We start from the raw sequence: 14,252 nt of genomic DNA, 5'->3' as shown, positions 1-14,252 counted from the left end.
TTCAAGGGTCCAGAAGAGAAATATAGACCAAAGGTTTTTTTGTTTGCACAGGTTTTCTTTTTCTTTTCAAATCTTACTTGGAAAGTATACAGAGTTTAAAATGTACTTTCTTCTAAAGGAATTGTTAGCTTTTTTTTTTTTTTTGAGATGAAGTCTCACTCCGTTGCCCAGGCTGGAGTGCAGTAGCATGATGTCGGCTCACGGTAACCTCTGCCTCCTGGGTTCAAGCAATTCTCCTCCTTCAGTCTCCTGAGTAGCTGTGATTACAGGCGTAAGCCATCATATCTAGCTAATTTTTGTATTTTTAGTGGAGACGGGGTTTTGCCATGTTGGCCAGGCTGGTTTCGAACTCCTGACCTCAAGCGATCTGCCTGCCTCGGCCTTCCAAAGTGCTAGGATTACAGGCATGAGCCACCATGCCTAGCCAGGAGTTGTTAGCTTTCTGAAATTAGCAAATTCATAGGGAAGCAAACTAAGTGCACCTGCAAAGGTATTTTGGAAGAAGCTAATAATCACTTCTATCTATAAACTATAAAGGAGTAATAAACATTTTTTTTTAGGTCTTTGGTGATCCCAACAATATGTCTGAAGTAAAATGAGGTAAAATTAAATGCATGTTTGTGCCCTTATTTCACTTTGTTTATAGAGTTTACATAACACTGATCCTAGTATAAGTAACTGTAAATCAAGGACTATTTATAATCTTATTTGTGATGTTTGCAATTAATTTAATAACTGTTTAGTTGAATTGTCGTTAGGATTTCCCAGTCATTTATAGCCTAATGCACTAGATATGTTCTTGTTGTTAGAGCTTTGGTAACGGCCACAAAAATCTTCCATTGCTATTGAGCATACCCAGTAGATGTTTTTGGTGGACAAGTTAAAGACAGGGAATTGGAAGAGTCAATAAAAACATTTTCATCATGTCAGCTTCTACAAATCCCAGACACTATGTTGTGGCAGGCCAGGTCTTACTAATGCAGGCCTCCATAACAACTGTTTCAGCACTGACTGAGTGGTTAAGTTAAATACTAAAAGTTCAAAGTGCCCTTATACAAAGGCTGGAATGTAACAAAAGCCCACCAAGAGTTTGGCCCAGGCCTTTCCTGGGTCTTGAAGCATGACAAGTTAACGAAGGAATTCTTAACAGTACCTGTTTAGGATTAAACGAGTTTTATTGGGGGTCTGAAGAACTCCCCAGGTCTCCACAAACAAGTTATTGGGGGTCTGAAGGAACTCCCCAAACCTCCATGATTTAGCAGGAGACAAGATAAGGGCAATCACTCCAGCACCTGGACCCATTTAGATTAAGTAAATTTACTGAGGCTCCAGAGGAAGGTCTTTAGGATTCAGATCTTAGTTATAGATTAAAAGAAGTTAATCACTTATATCTTTTTTACAAATTTTATTTTATTTTTTTGAGATAGAGTCTCGCTCTGTTGCTCAGGCTGGAGTCTAGTGGCACAATCTCGGCTAACTGCAACCTCTGCCTCCCAGGTTCAAGTGATTCTCTTGCCTCAGCATCCTGACTAGCTGGGACTATAGGCGTGTGCCACAATGCCCGGCTTATTTTTGTATTTTTAGTAGAGACAAGGTTTCGCCATGTTGGCCAGGATGGTCTTCAACTCCTGACTTCAAGTGATCCGCCCACCTTGGCCTCCCAAAGTGACTTATGTCTTTAGATGAATGTACACTCACAAGTAAATATATAGCTGAGAAGGTATATAAGCTCGGGAAGACTTTGTAATTTTGAGTTGGTCTGATGTTATTTTCCAGGTCTTCTCCCTGTAAACAGTTACAGAAACAAAAACTCCCTCCTTTCCCAGTTCATCTGCATCTCATCATCGGGCCACAAGAATAAGCAGCCTGATCCTCGGTTTGGTCTGAGAACAATGTGAACAGGGGTATAAAAATTGGGCTTAAATCCTCAACAAAATACTAGCAAACCAATTCAACAATACATTAAACAGATCATTCATCATGACCAATTGGGATTCATCTCAGGGATGCAAAGATGGTTCAACATACACAAATCAATGTGATATATCATATCAACAGAATGGACAAAAAACATATGATCATTTCAATTGATGCTGAAAAAAGCATTTGATAAAATTCAACATTCCTTTATGATTAAAAAAAAAACCTCAAAAAATTGGGCATAGAGGGAACATAACTGAACATAAAAGCCATATACAAGAGACCCACAGCTAGTATCATACTGGATGGGAAAAAACTGAAAGTCTTTCCTCTAAGATCTGGAACAAGTATGCCCACTTTCACCACTGTTATTCAACATAGTACTTGAAGTCCTAGCTAGAGCAATCAGACAAGAGAAATAAATAAAGGGCATCCAGATCGAAAAGGAAGAAGTCAAATTATCCTTGTTTGCCTATAATAAGATCTTATATTTGGAAAAATCCAGACTTCACCAAAAAACTGTTAGAACTGATAAACAAATTTAGTAAAGTTGCAGGATACAAAATCAACATACAAAAATCATTAGAATTTCTAAATACCAACAGGGAACAATCTGAAAAAGAAATTTAAAAATTAATCCCATTTACAATAGCTATGAATAAAATTAAATACCTAGAAATTAACTTAACCAAAGAAGTGAAGGATCTCTACAATGAAAACTATAAAACATTGATGAAACAAATTGAAGAGGACACACAAAAACCAGAAAGATATTCCATGTTCATGAGTTGGAAGAATCAATACTGTTAAACTGTCCATACTACGCAAAGCAATCTACAGAGTCAATGCAATTCCTATCAAAATACCAATGACATTCTTCAGCGAAATAGAAAAACAATCCCAAAATTTATATGGAATCGCAAAAGACCCAGAATAGCCAAAGCTATCTTGAGCAAAAAGAACAAAACTAAAGGAATCACATAACTTGACTTCAAATTATACTATAGAGCTATAGTATCCAAAACAGCAAGGTATGGGCATAAAAACGGACACATAGACCAATGGAACAGAGGATAACACCCAGAAACAAATCCAAACACCTACAGTGAACTCATTTTCGACAAAGGTGCCAATAACATTGGAGAAAGGACAGTCTCTTCAGTAAATGGTGCTGGGAAAATGGGATATTCATATGCAGATGAATGAAATTAGACATCTATCTCTCATCATATACAAAAATCAAATAAAAATGGATTAAAGACTTAAATCTAAGACCTTGAACTACGAAACTACTAAAAGGAAGCATTGGGGAAACTCTATAGGACATTGGACTGGGTAAAGAAAGATTTCTTGAGTAATACTACACAAGCACAGGCAACTGTGGATATAAAAAATTCCTCTTGAAAGGTTTTAGCCTGTAAATTGTTAAGTACAATGAGCTTTGAGATCCTCTCCAAGGAACCGATGTATCAGTATGTTCAGCTCCCCTGTTCTTTGTTCTCCATTTTAAAGTTTAACTGCCTTGTTCTTCTTGCTTTCTTGCTCCTAGTTTCAGTAAACAACCTTTTCCACCAGTTCTAATCAGTAGTTCACATCAGTTCCCCTGGTCACCTGCTCTGTCCTGAGTCACCCCTGGTCACCTGCTCTGGCGTGAATCACCTTTAGTCACCTGTTCCTAACCATCCTTCCCGCCAAACTACTCACTCCACCACTCCGACTCATACCCCTGCTCTTTAGAATAGCCAATTGGGGCCGGGCATGGTGGCTCACGCCTGTAATCCCAGCACTTTGGGAGGCCGAGACGGGCGGATCACGAGGTCAGGAGATCGAGACCATCCTGGCTAACACAGTGAAACCCTGTCTCTACTAAAAATACAAAAATTAGCCGGGCGTGATGGCGGGCGCCTGTAGTCCCAGCTACACAGGAGGCTGAGGCAGGAGAATGGAGTGAACCCAGGAGGCAGAGCTTGCACTGAGTGGAGATCGTGCCACTGCACTCCAGCCTGGGCAACAGAGCGAGACTCCGTCTCAAAACAAAACAAAACAAAAAAACAATAGCCAATAGGAATTCGCTTAGACTGTGCAGTCCAATCTTAGCCAACAGGGGCATGACACAGCAGTAGGGGCTATCTGAGTCAGGAATAAAAACCCCTTCCCCTCCCTTGTTCAGGTGTGCTCTCACCATTGCTTCATCAGTGAGTCACACCCTTTTATAGAAGTAAAATTGCCTTGCTGAGAAAATATTTCCAAACTATCCATCTGACAAGGGATTAATAACCAGAATATATAAAAAGTTCAAACAACTCTCTATAGGGAAAAAAAATTTAATAATCTTATTTAAAAATGGGCAAAATATCTGAAAAGCATTTCTCAAAAGAAGTGTGAAAGGAAAATATCTTGGGTCCCCAAAATCACTAAGGAAAACTCAAACTGGAAACTGCTTATGGCAAACCTGCCTTTCATTCTATTCAAAGTCACTCCTCTGCTCACTGAGATAGATGCATATCTGATTGCCTCCTTTGGAAAGGCTAATCAGAAACTCAAAAGAATGCAACCATTTGTGTCTCACCTATCTGTGACATGGAAGCCCACTCCCCACTTTGCTTAGAGTCTTCCTGTCTTTGCTTCAAGTTGTCCCACCTTTCCAGACTGAACCATTGTTTTTCTTACATATACTGATAGATGTCTCATGTCTCCCTAAAATGTGTAGAACCAAGCTGTGCCCCAACCACCTCGGGCACATGTCGTCAGGACTTCCTGAGGCTGTGTCATGGGTGCATCCTCAACCTTGGCAAAATAAACTTTCTTTTTTTTTTTTGAGATGGATTCTTGCTCTGTTGCCAGGCTGAAGTCCAGTGGCACAATCTCGGCTCACTGCAACCTCCCTCTCCTGGGATCAAGTGATTACAAAATCCTGCCTCAGCCTCCTGAGTAGCTGGGACTACAGGCACATGCCACCATTCCCGGCTAATTTTTTTTTTTTTTTTTTATTTTAGTAGAGACAGGGTTTCACCATGGTGGCCAGGATGGTCTCGATCTCCTGACCTTGTGATCTGCCCACCTTGGCCTCCCAAAGTGCTGGGATTACAGGTGTGAGCCACTGCACCTGGCCACAAAATAAACTTTCTAAACTATCTGAGACCTGTCTCAGATTTTCTGGGTTCACAGAAGACATACAAACGGCAAATAGCTATATGAAAAGGTACTCGATGTCATTGATCATCAGAGAAATGCAAATCAAAACTACAATGAAACATCATCTCACCCCAGTTAATATGGCTTTTATAAAAAAGACAGGGAAAAACAAAACCAGGCATGGTGGGTTATGCCTATAATCCCAGCATTTTGGGAAGCCCAGGTGAGAGGATCACTAGAGCTCAGGAGTTGGAGACAAACCTGGGCAACATGATGAGACCCTGTCTCTACCAAAAAGATACAAAAATTAGCTGGGCATGGTGGCACATGCCTGTAGTCCCAGTTACTTGGGAGGCTGAGGTGGGAGGATCACTTGAGTCCTGGATGTCGAGGGCAGCAGTGATCCATGATCATGTCACTGCACTCCAGCCTGGGCGACAGAGCAAGTCCCTGTCTCAAAAACAAAACAAAACAAAACAAAACAATTTAAAATGAAAAAACTTGGGCTTATGCTGAAGGGAAGTTCAGATCGTTTATAAATATTTATTAACCAATTATCATATGGAATTAATTACCATATTAACCAATTACCAAGGTAAAGCATTATGGAGGATATAAGGAGTCCTAAGACAACCTATGCCCTAGGTAAATTTAAAACATAATTAAGGAGGCAAAATATAAACATATAAAAAGAAAAATATCAAGAGACAGCAGTGTAAGTATGAGACACCCAAAGAATGAGAACATTCCGATATGGCCCTTGCCACAGTGCCCTGCACCCCCATCCAGCTGTTCTTCTCCACTCTCTCTTGCATATGACTTAACTCCTAACTATTCCTATTGTTCTTAATAAAATCCAATTGCAGGTCGGGCATGGCGACTCACGCCTGTAATCCCAGCACTTTGGGAGGCTGAGGTGGGCGGATCACCTGAAGTCGGGAGTTCTATACCAGCCTGACCAACATGGAGAAACCCTGTCTCTACTAAAAATACAAAATTAGCAGGGCGTGGTAGCGTGCACCTGCAATTGCAGCTACTCGGGAGGCTGAGGCAGGAGAATCGCTTGAACCCGGGAGGTGGAGGTTGTGGTGAGCCAAGATCGTGCCATTGGCCTGGGCAACAAGAGTGAAACTCCGTCTTGGGAAAAAAAAAATCCAAATTGCCCAAACAGTGGCTGCTAATCTGCAAGAACAATTCTTTCCTCTCTGAGAGGAGAATCATCCTTAATCAATTGTTTCTGAAACCGGCTGAACTCCAGCTGAGCCCCCTATTAAAGCCCTGTACAACACTTCACCTTCCTTCCCCAAGTTAAAAGGCTCTTTCAGAGTCTTCTCATGCCTGGCATTTCTGAAAAGGGACTTCTGCAAACAGTTCTCTGTTTTGTTTTCGAAGTGAGTATTTTAGATAGTAAATTCTATAATAGGTCAAGAAGGACAATATTTTCTAAATTGAGTTATTAGGGAAGATTAGAAAAAGCAGACCTTGAAATGAGAGCCTTAAATGATTTGTATGATTCAGAAAGACTGTGAGATGGGGATGCAAGGAGCAAATACCCAAGAAGATAGAAATATACCATGCAAAGTTCTCTGTGACCAGCCAAATTAACAGCCAAAAGAGCAAAATAAAGGCACTTTCAGACATATTAAGGTTCAAAGTTTACCACCTGGATTATATTTCTGAAAGAAATACTTAAGTATTATAGCAAAACAAAAATACAGGAAAGAATAACATTTGGGATGCAAGAAACCATAATGAACAAAGAAAACAAAAATCTTTATAGTTAAATCTAAATAACTGCTGATGTACAATGTTTTTAGATTTTTTTTTCTTTTGGTAGAGACAGAGTCTTGCTATGTTGCCCAGGTGAATCATGAACTCCTGGCCTCAAATGATCCTCCTGCCTCAGCCTTCCAAGTAGCTGGGATTTATAGCCACCACACCCGGCTAATTTAAAATTTTTTTCATAGAGACACTATGTTGCCCAGGCTGGTCTGTGAATTCCTGGCCTCAAGTGATCCTCCTGCCTTGGCCTCCTGAAGTTCTGGGATTACTGGAGAAAGACCAGACATATGTGCAAATTTTGATAACAAAGCATGTTTACAGGCAATGGGATGGACTAAAACGGATTCATCTCTTTGCCTCTAATAGTGACAATGGTGAGTAACGAGCTTGGAGAGGCAGGCTGGGGCTTCACTGTGAATGGCCTTACAAACGTGCATAGGTCTTCTTTGTTATTAAAAATAATTTCCTCTGAATACCTCCTCAAACTAGTATGTTTTTTCTTCCTTTCTTTTTTTATTGAGATGGAGTTTTGCTCTTGTTGCCCAGGCTGGAGTGCAATGGCACGATCTCGGCTCACCACAACCTCCGCCTCCCGGTTCAAGTGATTCTCCTGCCTCAGCCTCCTGAGTAGCTGGGATTACAGGCATGTGCCACCACGCCTGGCTAATTTTGTATTTTTAGTAGAGACGGGGTTTCTCCATGTTGATCAGGTTGGTCTCGAACTCCTGACCTCAGGTGATTCACCTGCCTCGGCCTCCCAAAGTGCTGGGATTACAGGCGTGAGCCACTGTGCCAAGCCGTCTTCCTTTCATTGGTCAATTTCATACTGCCTCCTTCCCTTATTGTTTATTTACATAAAGCTTCTATCACCTCACCCTGCGGCAAATGTTTGCTTGAACTCCTAATTTTGAACTTCAGTGATCTTTCTCAGGCTGTATCCTTAAAATCCATGTGTGTGTAACATTGCTGACAACTCTTTTCGTCTTGAAACTTTCCTTTTGCTTGACTTTTACAACCAGATTTCCTTCTACTTCCTCTGTCTCTGGATTCCTCATTTTAGTCCTCTTCCTAAATATAAACATACCTCAAAGTTATGTTCTCCATTCTCCTCTCTTCTCTCTCTATAAGTTCTCTTTCCCACTTGGTTAATTCGTCCATATCTCTGGGCCTACCCCTTTCTCAAGCTGAATTCAATATTTCCAGCTGCCATCTGGATATCCTCATGTACATATTCAATACATTAAAATGACGGCTGGGTGCAGTGGCTCATGCCTGTAATCTCAGTACTTTGGGAGGCCAAGGTAGGCAGATCGCTTGAGCCCAGGAGTTGGAGATCACCCTGGGCAATCTGGTGGAACCTGGTCTCTACAAAAGATTAAAAAAAAAAATTAGCGGCCGGGCGCGGTGGCTCACGCCTGTAATCCCAGCACTTTGGGAGGCCGAGGTGGGCGGATCACAAGGTCAGGAGATCGAGACCACGGTGAAACCCCGTCTCTACTAAAAATACAAAAAATGAGCCGGGCGCAGTGGCGGGCGCCTGTAGTCCCAGCTACTCGGGAGGCTGGGGCAGGAGAATGGCGTGAACCCAGGAGGCGGAGCTTGCAGTGAGCCAGGATCGCGCCACTGCACTCCAGCTTGGGCGACAGAGCAAGACTCCGTCTCGAAAAAAAAAAAAAAAAAAAAATTAGCCAGGTGTGGTGGTGTGTGTCTGTAGTTCCAGCTACTCAGAAGGCTGAAGTGGGAGGATCACTTGACCCTGGGAGTTCGAGTCTGCAATGAGTGTAATTGGGTCACTGCACTCCAGTCTGGGGAACAGAGCAAGACCTTGTCTCAAAAAAAGAAAAAAAATCAGGCCCGGTGTGATGATTCACACCTGTAATTCCAGCACTTTGGGAGGCCAAGGTGGGTGGATCACTTGAGGTCAGGAGTTTGAAACCATCCTGGCCAACATGGCGAAACTCCATCTCTACTAAAAACACAAAAATTAGCCAGGTGTGGAGGTGCACATTTGTAAACTTAGCTACTTGGGAAGCTGAGGTTGCAGTGAGTCGAGACTGCACCACTGCATTTCAGCCTGGGTGATGGAGAAAGACTCTGTCTCAAAAAAAAAAAAGTAAAATTAGTATATTAAAATGAAACATCACCTTTTCTCTGAAACATGATCTTTCCAGTTCTTTTTTTTTTTTTTTTTTTTTTTTTTTTTTTTTTTTTTTTTTTTTGAGACGGAGTCTCACGCTGTTGCCCAGGCTGGAGTGCAGTGGCGCGATCTCGGTTCACTGCAAGCTCCGCCTCCCGGGTTCCCGCCATTCTCCTGCCTCAGCCTCCTGAGTAGCTGGGACTACAGGCGCCCGCCACCGCGCCCGGCTAATTTTTTGTATTTTTAGTAGAGACGGGGTTTCACTGTGGTCTCGATCTCCTGACCTTGTGATCCGCCCGCCTCGGCCTCCCAAAGTGCTGGGATTACAGGCTTGAGCCACCGCGCCCGGCCAATCTTTCCAGTTCTATTGTTAGCATTGCATAACTATTCTCCCAGTATCTAGACAAAAAACCTGAGCGATTTCTCAAACCTCTCTTTCCTTTGTCTACCACCTATAGCCATCAAGTCCTATCAATTTTCCTCTCTAATACTTCTTTTACTTTTCTTTTTATTCTTACCACTTCCAACCTAGATCAAGTTCTCATTACTTGCCTAGAATATTGCTAAAGTATCCAATTTACACCTACCATCTTGTTTCAAAGCCTTTCATGTCTAAGATCCCAATCATCTTTCTAGCCCATATCCTGGAATACCTTATACTTTAATTAAACTGCAATTCTTTCTGTAACCCAAACAGGTTCTGCCTGTTTTCCCTATGAACTTTCACCCCCTTCACACCTTTCCCTTCATTTGGGACCATGACTTTCAGTGAGTCAATAATCTTTCAGCCAGGCGCAGTGGCTCACCCCTGTAATCCCAGCACTGTGGGAGGCCAAGGCGGGCAGATCACCTGAGGTCAGGGGTTCCAGACCAGCCTGGCCAACATGGCAAAACCCCATCTCTACTAAAAATACAAAAAAATTAGCCAGGTGTGGTGACACATACCTGTAATCCCAGCTACTCGGTAGGCTGAGGCAGGAGAATTGCTTAAACCCGAGAGATGGAGGTTGCAGTGAGCCGAGATCGCCCCACTGGACCCCAGCCTAGGCGACAGAGAGAGACTACGTCTCAAAACAAAAAAAACAAAAAACTTCTAACTATTGAGCAAAATCTTTAGAGAAGTAAGAGAATTCAAAATGAAGATGACATAATTTCCTCTCATGTATTTGTTTTGTCTCATAAACCCATATGAAGAAGTGAAACCTCATTAAATAAAAAGTGATTTGAGAACTTAACCAGTAATTGTTTTCCCTTTAGTTTGTCTCATTACTACTGGTTTACTGGATGACTACAAAGATGGTATATCTCAGACAAACTCTTTAGTGGTAATATTCCTATATCACAATATTATGTTAGCAACTTTAAATAAAAAGGTTACAAAGTATTTTCTGTATCAATGAAGATAATCTTTCCTCCTGGGTAGCCACCAGCTCCTGGAAGTTGAGCTGTCACTAGGAAGCAATTAAAAATTTATATTAATAAGAGTGAATAAACTTTGTACAAATGACTATATAAATACACATGGAATCTGCTGTTGCAACTCTTTAGTACATTTTACAAAGAGTCATGATCCTTTCGTTTCTAAACATGTTATATTTTCATATTACTTAACCAGTGGTGAAATTATAAGTATTCTGCCAGCATAGCCATAATTCTACAAATAATTTCACTATCTTTCACAATGGAAGATATTCGTGAAAGTTAGTTCTCCCACAGAATGGAAATAAAATTTAAATATTACTAACTTTCTTTTTTTATTTTTCTTTTATTTATTTATTTTTTTTTTGAGATGGAGTCTAGCTCTGTTGCCAGGTTGGAGTGCAGTGGCGCAATCTCGGCTCACTGCAATCTCTGCCTCCCGGGTTCAAGCAATTCTCCTGCCTCAGCTTCCCAAGCAGCTGGGTCTACAGGTACGCGCTGCCACGCCCAGCTAATTTTTGTACTTTTAGTAGAGATGGGGTTTCACCATGTTGGCCAGTATGGTCTCAATCTTCTGACCTCATGATCTGCCCACCTTTGCCTCCCAAAGTGCTGGTATTACAGGCTTGAGCCACCATGCCCAACCTACTAACTTTCTTTCTACAAGAAATAGTCACAAATATGGCCGGGCGTGGTGGCTCGTGACTGTAATTCCAGCACTTTGGGAGGCCAAGGTGGGTGGATCATTTGAGGTCAAGGGTTCGAGACCAGCCTGACCAACATGGTGAAACCCTGTCTCTACTAAAAATACAAAAATTAGCCGGGTGTGGTGGTGCATGCCTGTAATCCCAGCTACTCTGGAGGCTGAGGCAGGAGAATTGCTTGAACCCGGGAGGCAGAGGTTGCAGTGAGCTGAGATCATGCCACTGCACTCTAGCCTGGGTGACAGAGCAAGACTCCGTCTCAAAAAAAAAAAAAAAAAAAAAAAAGAAAGAAATAGTCACAAATAGGCATGGTGAAACCCCGTCTCTACTGAAAATACAAAAAAATTTTAAAAAGCCGGGTATGGTGGTGCATGCCTGTAATCCCAGCTACTCAGGAGGCTAAGGCAGGAGAAAAGCTTGAACCCGGGAGGCGGAGGTTGCAGTGAGCCGAGATCACGCCACTGCACTCCAGCCTGGGTGACAGAGCGAGACTCTGTCTCAAAAAAAAAAAAAAAAAAAGAAATAGTCACAAATATAATTTATGCTATATAACTAATTTAAGTTACCTTTCAATTACTGCATGTCAAATTTTAAAAATGCATTTACTTTTTTTTTTTTGAGACAGATCTCACTTTGTCACCCAGGCTGGAATGCAGTGGCACGATCTTGGCCCACTGCACCCTCCACCTCCCAGGTTCAAGTGATTCTCCCACCTCAGCCTCCCCAGTAGCTGGGATTACAGGCACGTGCAACCAGGCCTAGCTAATTTTTTTATTTTTTGGTAGAGACGGGGTTTCACCATGTTGACCAGGCTGTTCTCAAACTCCTGACTTCGGGAGATCCTACTGCCTCAGCCTCAAACTCCTGACTTCAGGAGATCCTCCTGCCTTGGCTTCCCAAAGTGCTGGGATTACAGGTGTGAGCCACCATGCTCAACTGCAATCACTTTTTATGTAGTAGTAGTTAACATTAAGGAGCTACTTTATACCAGGTATATACATTATTTCATTTACTTTTCAAAACAATCCTAAGATTTGGCACTATCATTATTTGAATTTTATTGGTGGGGGAAATTAGAGAAGTAGAGTAACTTGCCCAAGGTCACACAGCTACTAGTGATAGAGCCAGGACTGAAGTCAGGCATTTTGATTCCAGAACTCCTTTCTTAACCACTTTGCCAAGTTCCTTCTCCATAGCCCAAAGAAATGCACAGTAGTGTATTTGTGGAAAAGGAGATACCTTTGGTTATTTTGTTTAAAACAATTTTGTTTTTAAGTCTCTCTTAGGGCCAACTTTACACCATGGAAAGTGAAAGATTCTAGGACTCAATAGATTTTGTGTCACTCTTCTAAAAAAGATATAGAAAAGATGGAATGGGAAAAATTGAGACAGTGTACTCCTCACCAACACATTCATATACCCATTCAACGTCTCTCTATTTCTACTCAGGTGTCCATAGTGTAGCAAATACATCACCTCAAGGATCACACATTCAAAGACCAGCTGTATAACCACGGGCAGTTTACTTAATCTGCCTATGTTTTAGTTTCCTTGCAAGTATGTTCAGATTATATGAGATTATTTAGAGTATCAGGCACATAGTAGATGTTTGAGAAATAATAGCTATGATTATTATTGTTATTGTTGTTATATATCCTTACCACAGAGGGTATGAGAGAGCTGGGTTTTTCCAGTACGAAATTCTGTGAAATACAGAAAAAAAAGATTTTAAAAATGCGTAATTTCTAGATATTTTCATAAAGAATAAAACATGGCCTCAGAGTATTACTGTTTTCTTTTTCTTTTCCAACTGACACATCTTACTTATAAAGTATCTCGGGTGTTATTTTTTATTTTTTTTTTGAGACAGAGTCTCGCTCTGTCACTCAGGCTGGAGTGCAGTGGCATGATCTTGGCTCACTGCAACCTCCGCCTCCCGGGTTCAAGCGATTCTCCTGACTCAGCCTCCTGAGTAGCTGGGATTACAGGTGCCTGCCACCACGCCTGGCTAGTTTTTGTATTTTTAGTAGAGATGGGGTTTCACCATATTGGCCAGGCTGGTCTCAAACTCCTGAACTCAGGTGATCCGCCCACCTCAGCCTCCCAAAGTGCTGGGATTACAGGCGTGAGCCTGTATTTGTTTAATATAAATTAATTTAAACCAAGTTTTCCTTAGTTGTATAAATTAAAGTTTAAGACCCTACCACATGGGGTAAAGTGCAGTGACTCACACCTGTAATCCCAGCACTTTGGGAGGATGAGATGAATGGATTACTTGGGGTCAGGAATTCGAGACCAGCCTGGCAAACCCCATCTCTACCAAATATAAAACAATTAGCTGGGCATGGTGGCTCATGCCTGTAATCCTAGCACTTTGGGAGGCCAAGGCGGGCAGACTGCATGAACTCAGGAGTTTGAGACCAGCCTGGGCAACATGGTAAAACGCCATCTCTAGTAAAACATAAATAATTACCTGGGTGTGGTGGCGTGCACCTGTAGTCCCAGCTACTTGGGAGGCTGAGGCAGGAGAACTGCTTGAACCTAGGAGGCAGAGGTTGCAGTGAGCTGAGATCAGGCCACTGCACTCCAGCCTGGGCGACAGAGCGAGAGTCCACCTCCAAAAAAAAAAAAAAAAAATTTAGCCAGGCATGGTGGCAGGTGCCTGTAATCCCAGTTACACAGGAAGCTGAGGCAGAATTGCTTGAACCCAGGAGGCAGAGGTTGCAGTGAGTCAAAATGGCACCACTGCACTCCAGCCTGGGAGACAGAGCAAGACTCCATCTCCAAATAAATAAATAAATAAAGTAAAATACCCTACCACAGGAAAGAAAGCCTGGGGCTCCCCTACTGAACTGAGGTCCTCAAAGGGGAGCTGAAGTAGTCTCAAATTGGTGCCATCCCCTAGTTACCAGCAAAAGCAAATTCTTTCTGGAGGAAAACTTTCCTACTTACCAGTCCAGGTCCATTGAACTCTCATAGATTAAAATCAAACAATAAGCTCAGAAACACCAATAAATACAGAAGAAGGTAAGCCACTAAGATGAGTCAACAGAAATAATGAAAACCAGATTTAATGCCCAAGTCAACAGAAAAAAACAACAAAAAACAGATTTACTTATCCAAGGATAGCAAATACTGGAATTCCCAGATGTGAC

General features: G+C 41.9%; 1 protein-coding gene across 1 annotated transcript in view; it reads right to left on the bottom strand.

Moving 5' to 3' along the window:
* Positions 1-14,252, bottom strand: part of DMC1 (DNA meiotic recombinase 1) — a 54,129-nt gene that overhangs the window by 22,942 nt on the left and 16,935 nt on the right. Inside the window, exons 7-8 of the mRNA XM_001094012.5 lie at positions 12,759-12,800; positions 10,353-10,425 (exon numbers count right to left, since the gene is read on the bottom strand). Of these exons, the coding sequence (XP_001094012.1) occupies positions 10,353-10,425; positions 12,759-12,800 (115 nt within the window). The remainder of the gene's footprint in view (positions 1-10,352; positions 10,426-12,758; positions 12,801-14,252) is intronic.

This window comes from Macaca mulatta, chromosome 10 (assembly GCF_049350105.2).
Source record: "Macaca mulatta isolate MMU2019108-1 chromosome 10, T2T-MMU8v2.0, whole genome shotgun sequence".
Lineage (NCBI taxonomy): Eukaryota > Metazoa > Chordata > Mammalia > Primates > Cercopithecidae > Macaca > Macaca mulatta.
This window is presented reverse-complemented; position numbering and strand designations above follow the sequence as displayed.